General features: G+C 41.6%; 1 protein-coding gene across 1 annotated transcript in view; it reads right to left on the bottom strand.

Annotated features, from left to right (window-relative positions):
• Positions 1-7500, bottom strand: part of LOC307262874 (myosin-14-like) — a 51438-nt gene that overhangs the window by 5866 nt on the left and 38072 nt on the right. The window contains exons 30-38 of the mRNA XM_080043880.1: positions 7299-7403; positions 5856-6008; positions 5176-5424; positions 4403-4506; positions 3885-3993; positions 3246-3458; positions 1655-1816; positions 681-809; positions 157-245 (exon numbers count right to left, since the gene is read on the bottom strand). Of these exons, the coding sequence (XP_079900006.1) occupies positions 157-245; positions 681-809; positions 1655-1816; positions 3246-3458; positions 3885-3993; positions 4403-4506; positions 5176-5424; positions 5856-6008; positions 7299-7403 (1313 nt within the window). The remainder of the gene's footprint in view (positions 1-156; positions 246-680; positions 810-1654; positions 1817-3245; positions 3459-3884; positions 3994-4402; positions 4507-5175; positions 5425-5855; positions 6009-7298; positions 7404-7500) is intronic.

The following is a 7500-nucleotide window of genomic DNA, read 5'->3' as shown; positions in this document are numbered from 1 at the left end:
TGTGATTTACATAGGATTCTCAAAGTGCCATGTAATAAGCCAAGTTAGTATATTTTGTTGAGATACCTTATCATTCATATGTAATGAAAATGTATCTTTAATATGTGTATCAATGCTAGGTTATTTGTTGTATGTATAATAATTTTAAACACTCACCTCCCAGAGGAGTTAGTGGCCAGTTCTTCAGACAGTTCGTCTCTCTCTGTCTCCGCCTGTTTACGAGCTCGCTCAGCTGCTGCCAACATCTGGACACAGACAGACAGACAGACAGACAGACAGACAGACAGACAGACAGACAGACAGACAGACAGACAGACAGACAGACAGGCAGGCAGGCACACACACACACACACACACACACACAGGATGATGGTGGTTTAAAGAATAAACCAACTAATGTGTGTGTATAAGACTTTTTCGACGCATTAAACCTGCAAAATTCAATATAAATCTCCTGGTAAAAAACAAGAATCTTCGTAATCAAAATAACACAAACGATTTATTGATTTGCGATTGATCTTGTTCTATTGATTCTATTTGAACTGTATCTGGAATACAAGGAGCTAAAAAGAATTAAGAATAATGAACATGTTTCTCAGTTGCATATCTTGATGACAAATGCTCATAAATCATGGAAAACAATAAGCTTTTATTTTGAAGCTGAAGTTCCCAGTTCTCACCTCCTGCAGCTGTGCGATGTCGGCCTCCATGGCTTTGGCTCTGCGCTCCGTCTCCCGGGCTGAAGACAGGACCTCTTTCTGGGCCGAACGAGAGTCATCCACCTCCCTCTGGAGCTCCTTCACCTGGCCCTGTGGGGGTGGGAAGATTTAGACCTCTTACATACAGTATAGCCTACTGTATAGTCTATGGGTTCAAATGGGCTTTTCCTCTAGTTTGGTGACACTTAGCCATGTTTTAAGAATGTTGAACAACACTATGGGCCGGTTTCACAGACATGGATTAAGCCTAGTTCTGGACTAAATTGTACTTTCAATGGACAATCTCCATTCAAAACTCCATTTAGTCCAGGGCTAGGCTTAATCCATGTCTGTGAAACCAGCCCTATATCTTTTGTATGGAGCCCCCAAGGTGGTCATAGGGCCATAGAGAGAGAAAAAAGTTGCTCTGGAAATGCTATTACATGTGCATGAGATACAATTTGTTCAAAAAAACAATAGATTTTCAAGTGCTTAACATAAAACGTGGCAACAATATCCTTTTTTTACTAAATAAAACATACTGAACGTTGATTGAACTGCATTAACGTGCTCCGACTATAGACTATCATATAAAGAAGAATGTATTATGTCATAGTGAAAGTTGATGTAAAAGCATTAACGTGACTCTGAACTATATCTTGCGTAGAGTCTTGCTGGCTTCGTCCCTCCCCCTGACAGACAGACAGACACACACACACTCACACACACACACACACTCACACACACACACACTCACACACACACACACACACGCACACACACGCACACGCACACGCACACGCACACGCACACGCACACGCACACGCACACGCACACGCACACGCACACACCACACACACACACACACACACACACACACACACACACACACACACACACACACACACACACACACACACACACACACACACACACACACACACACACAGACAGACCTGTATCTTGCGTAGCGTCTTGCTGGCTTCGTCCCTCCCCCTGGCTGCGGCCTCCAGTTGGTCCTCCAGGTCTTTCACGTCTCCCTCCAGCTTTTTCTTCCCGCCTGACGCCTGAGATCTCTGCTTCCTCTCCTCCTCAAGCTCCATCTCAAGGTCTCGCACCTGATGGAGAGAGAGAGAGAGGACAGTTCAAATCAAGTTAAAATCATATAATTGGGGGCGCCTTTAGCTCAGTTGGTAGGGCGTCCCCCCCCCCCCCCCCCCCGGGCCGGGCCCAGCAGCAGACCCGGGTTCGATTCCCGCCCGCGGTCGTTCTCTGCATGTCACTCCCCTCTCTGCCCCATTTCACCTCTGTCTCTACACTATCAATAAAGCATAAAAAAAAAATGCCCAAAAAATATCTTTAAAAAAAAAAAATCATATAATCAAGAGAGCGTGTACCATATTGTGGATCCGGTCCCCCCTCTGGCAGCGTCTGAAGTCCTCCTGCATCCACACTATTCACACTTTACTTTAGTACTACCATGTAATCACCTGGTCAATGATCAAATTCCTTCGTGATTTTTCTCTACTTATGACATCTATTGCAGTACGTCCGTCCTGGGAGAGGGATCCCTTACTCTGTCGACTCTCCCTGAGATTTCTTCAAAAAAATAATCTAATCCCGTTAAAGGGTTTTCTACTGGGAGTTTTTTCTCAGCCGAGCTAAGGGTGTAAGGGCAGAGGGTGTTATATTGTATCATACTGTATGGAATGTAAAGCCCACTGAGGCAAATGTCTATTTGTGATTTTGGGCTATACAAATAAAACTGATTTGATTTGATATTAGAGATTATAGAGATGCTAACTGTCATTTAATCCTAGACTAAAACTAAAATGGCATTGTCATCTGTGCAACAAAAAAAGTAACAACAAAAAACAATATATAGAGAATCGAATTGTGACTTTAAAAATTTGAATATCAAACTGAACCCAGGATTAAGAGAACTGTGACACCCCTACTAATGATGATATGATTTTATTTAGATATAGGCCTATATATATATTTTTAAAGACTTTGCTTTTTGGCATTTTCAAGCTTTATTAGATAGTACAGAATTGAAATGGTGAGACAGATACACCCCATAAAACCAAATCTTAAACTAATAGCACCTTTAAACCCCCTCCCCACCTCTTTGAGTAGCTGCTTGTTGGTTAACATTAATGCTAAAATAAGGCTGAAAATAGCACCTTTAACCTGCTCCCCACCTCTTTGATTAGCTGCTAGTTGGGCAACGTTAACCCTAAAATGAAAACTGAGAAATATCACCTGTAACCTACCTTTTTTTTTGGCATTTTCAAGCTTTATTAGATAGTACAGAATTGAAATGGTGAGACAGATACACCCCATAAAACCAAATCTTAAACTAATAGCACCTTTAAACCCCCTCCCCACCTGTTTCAGTAGCTGCTAGTTGGTTAACGTTAATGCTAAAACAAGGCTGAAAATAGCACCTTTAAACCCCCTCCCCACCTGTTTCAGTAGCTGCTAGTTGGTTAACGTTAATGCTAAAATAAGGCTGAAAATAGCACCTTTAAACCCCCTCCCCACCTGTTTCAGTAGCTGCTTCCTCTTGTCTTCTCCGGCCTCGTCCCGCCCGTGTATCTCTCTGTCGTGTTGCGCCCGCAGAGCCTGAGCGTTGACCTCTAGACGGAGCTTGGCGTCTTCAGCTGCCTGTAGCTCGTCCTCCAGCTCGTCCATCTGAAGACGCATCTCCTCAACCAGACACTCCAGACCGCGCTTTGCTTTCTCCAGGTCGTGCACCTGATGTGAGGAAAAAAAAGGGGAGATAGATGAATTAAGTGGTATAAATGACAGTCAGTGGACCTCATGGGAGGAAAGGGGAGAAGGTAGGGGTTGGAATTAGAAATGTATTTATTTTTTGAACCCTTTCGAAATAGTAAAAATATGAAATGCTCAAACAGGTGGACAGACATAAAAAAAAGTAGTATTTGCAAACCATTAAGTGCAAAAAGCAAAAGAATTCCAAACTCCCCCAAAATCAAATATCTACAAATATTCATAATTATTTTCATAAAAAGGAGGAAGATCCACCCCCCCTTCCCCCCACACACACACACACAGACACAGACACACACACACACACACACACACACACACATACACACACACACACACACCTACACACAGGCCCTTTGTCCATAACAATGTATAAATATTTCATCTTACATCCTTGCCCACGTCGTCCTTGGAGCTGACGAGATCTTCCATCTCAGCTCGGAGGTTCTTCATGATCTTCTCGGCTTCCTCCATCTTGGATCGGTTCTCCTCCAGAGACCTGGACAGAGGAAAGAGCTTGGTCACATATAAAGCACAGCATCATCTTTATCCGGCTGCATTCGAAAAGCCCTACTAACGTCCTCCCTCCTACATACTCAACATGTATATACTATTGTGGGGCGGTTGAGTAGGAAAAGTAACCTATCGAACCATACACAAAATGTGGCTCAGAAGCCGGCGCATGACATACACCACGACCAAACGTTATGCGATTGGTTGGCAGATCCAGAGTGGCACTGGGCAGATCCAATAGTTTTAAACTTCAACAGACAACCGCCTTCAAGTGAGTTAACGTTTGTCAATTGAGCGATTCCAGACCTTCTGTACAAATGAAATGAAGTACGATGGTCTGGTAGAACCAGGCTAAATGAAGTACGATGGTCTGGTAGAACCAGGCTAGAACTGACCTGGACAGAGACAAGACCTTAGTTTCCTTCTCCCGGGCGTCTGCTTCAGCTCTGTCTCGCTCCTCAGCCATCTTCAGAGACACAGTGCGCTCTTCTGAAAGCAACTGGATAACATGGGGACAGGCGTATGCATGTTGTTAACGAAAATCCTGAAAAAAATTATTCCTCAACGCCCCTTTTGTATGACTAACGCGAGACATTGGCTAGCTAAAAATAGCCAACATTTGTTTTATTATTCTGCTGAATTATCAATATAATGCATAGTGATGTATTAAGATCACCCGGATCGTACACAACAACTTGTATTTTAGCCCTTTTTTTTACATTGTCAGTGAACTATTTACAGTGAATTATACAGAAATATAGTATATCGCAATATACATCTTATGGAAATGCATTGGGATATATCTTATCATGAAGTCCTTGTTAAAGTCACATTGTTTTGTTTTGTTTTGTTTTGTCTATCTATCTATCTATCTATCTATCTATCTATCTATCTATCTATCTATCTATCTATCTATCTATCTATCTATCTATCTATGTTTTTGCACATACACCCAAAACAAAACAAAACAAAACAAAACAAAACAAAATAAAATAAAATAAAATAAAATAAAATAAAATAAAATAAAATAAAATAAAATAAAATAAAATAAAATAAAATAAAATAAAATAAAATAAAATAAAATAAAATAAAATAAAATAAAATAAAATAAAATAAAATAAAATAAAATAAAATAAAATAAAATAAAATAATTAAATAACCTCCAGACCTGATCAAATTTCCTCTGCTTCTTCTCAAGGTTGGACACCAGTTGTCTCTGTGCGTCCAGGTCCATGAGAAGGTCTTCCAGCTCCTGCTGCATGCGCACGCGGCTCTTCTCCAGTTTGTCACACGCCGAAGCTTTCTCCTCACACTCAGAGTTCACCGAGTCCAGGTCTCGCTGCAGACGCTTCTTACTTTCCTCCAAAATCTCAACCGTGCCCAACGTCTCGTCCAACTTCTTCTTACAGTCGGAAAGCTGAGAGAAAATTACATAGGGAGAAATTTTTTTAATTTTTTTTTTTTATAATTATTTTTATTGGAATTTTGCCATATAGGAACTTCTCCACTCCTCTCTTGGCCTCTGTCTGTGTGTCTGTCTGTCTGTGTGTCTGTGTGTCTGTCTGTCTGTGTGTCTGTGTGTCTGTCTGTCTGTCTGTCTGTCTGTCTGTCTGTCTGTCTGTCTGTCTGTCTGTCTGTCTGTCTGTCTGTCTGTTCCCTACCTGCATATTGAGGCTGGTCAGCTGTCTCTCCACTCCTCTCTTGTTCTCTGTCTGTCTGTCTGTCTGTGTGTCTGTCTGTCTGTTTGTCTGTCTGTCTGTCTGTCTGTCTGTCTGTCTGTCTGTCTGTCTGTCTGTCTGTCTGTCTGCCTGTCTGCCTGTCTGTCTGTCTGTCTGTCTAGTTCCCTACCTGCATATTGAGGCTGTCTCTCTGCCTCTCCACTCCTCTCTTGTTCTCTGTCTCTTCCTCCAGCTGCTCCATGAGACTGTTCCTGTCTTCCTCCATCTGACGCAGACGCCCCGACACATTCAACTTCTGACGGGTCTCCTCGGACAGCAACTCCTAGAGGACGGAAGGACAATGTTTAATTGGGGCGGCAGTGGCGAAGTCGGTAGGGAGATCGCCTCTGGAGTGCAGGGTAGGAAGTTCGATCCCCCGTCTCCCCGCCACATGTCGAAGTGTCCCTGAGCAAGACACTGAACCCCAAATTGCTCCCGATGGTTCAGAGAGCGCCTTGCATGGCAGCTTCTACCATCGGTGTATGAGTGTGTGTGTGAATGGGTGAATGTGGTAAGATATGTAAAGCGCTTTGGGGCTGAGAAAATCGGCTAGAAGGCGCTATATAAGTCAAGTCCATTTACCATTTTTACCATTTAATTTATTTAGTTATTGGTGTGTGTGTGTGTGTGTGTGTGTGTGTGTGTGTGTGTATGCGTGTGTGTGTTTCCTCTGGTAGCTCCTAAGGGACACATACAATGTATTTATGTAACTGTACAGTATGTTGCACTTATTGTAAATAATGTTCTTCATATAGCACTTCATTGTTGCACTATTTAGAATTCATTTATTGTGTATATTGCGACTCATTCAACTTCTGACGGGTCTCCTCTGATAGCAGCTCCTAGAGGGGACGAAAGGACAATGTTTAATTTATTTAGTTTACTAGTTATGGTGGGCCCACTTTGTTAACGTGCCCGTTTACAGTTTTTTTTTTTCATCACACAAAATAGTACAGACAGGTAGCGCATCGTGAGGAGATATTCACTGATTTGGACAACAAGCGTTCTCCAGAATCACTGACTCCACCTTTAATATATTACGAGTTAAACTTATGCAAGGTGATTTATTCATTGGGTGTCAGTACATGTTGCTGCTGATTTGAGCGTTCAGGATGTTACAAATTGACGAATGCTAGTTTAGCCGATTTGGATAAAACTAAACTGGATCAAGCCTGACACCGGACCGGACCCAAAACCCTAAAACATAATGACATTCCCATTATCTTTGGTTTGGGAGTTTAAGTTTTATAAGTTATAAGTACAAGTCACTTCGACACAAAAGCTAAAAAAGTTAAATATGGACTAATTTTGGAAGGACTACGAATTGTCCCTTTATAAAGTGTTGTGTATATTTCTTAGTGTAGTCCGTGTACTAATATATATACTAGTGTATACAGTATATACTAGTGTTGTCCGTGTACTAATATATATATACTAGTGTATACAGTATATTTCTTAGTGTAGTCCGTGTACTAATATATATACTAGTGTATACAGTATATACTAGTGTTGTCCGTGTACTAATATATATATACTAGTGTATACAGTATATTTCTTAGTGTTGTCCGTGTACCTGTGCGTCGTGCAGTTGTGAGCTCAGAGCAGAAACGTCTTTGCTCAGTTTGATGTTCTTTCCTTCGGCCTCGTTCAAAAGACCCGTCGCACTGTCCAGCTCCATCTGGGAGAAGAAAGGTTCACGTTAAAGTCCCAAAGATATAGATTCACTTATCTTGTCTCGTAAAAAAAACTATTAGAGCAATAGTTCAATCAGGAGT

Source organism: Ammodytes marinus (assembly GCF_949987685.1).
Source record: "Ammodytes marinus genome assembly, chromosome: 16".
In the NCBI taxonomy this organism is placed as follows: Eukaryota; Metazoa; Chordata; class Actinopteri; order Uranoscopiformes; family Ammodytidae; genus Ammodytes; species Ammodytes marinus.
The sequence above is the reverse complement of the archived record's forward strand: the minus strand, read 5'-3'. Positions and strand labels throughout refer to the sequence as shown.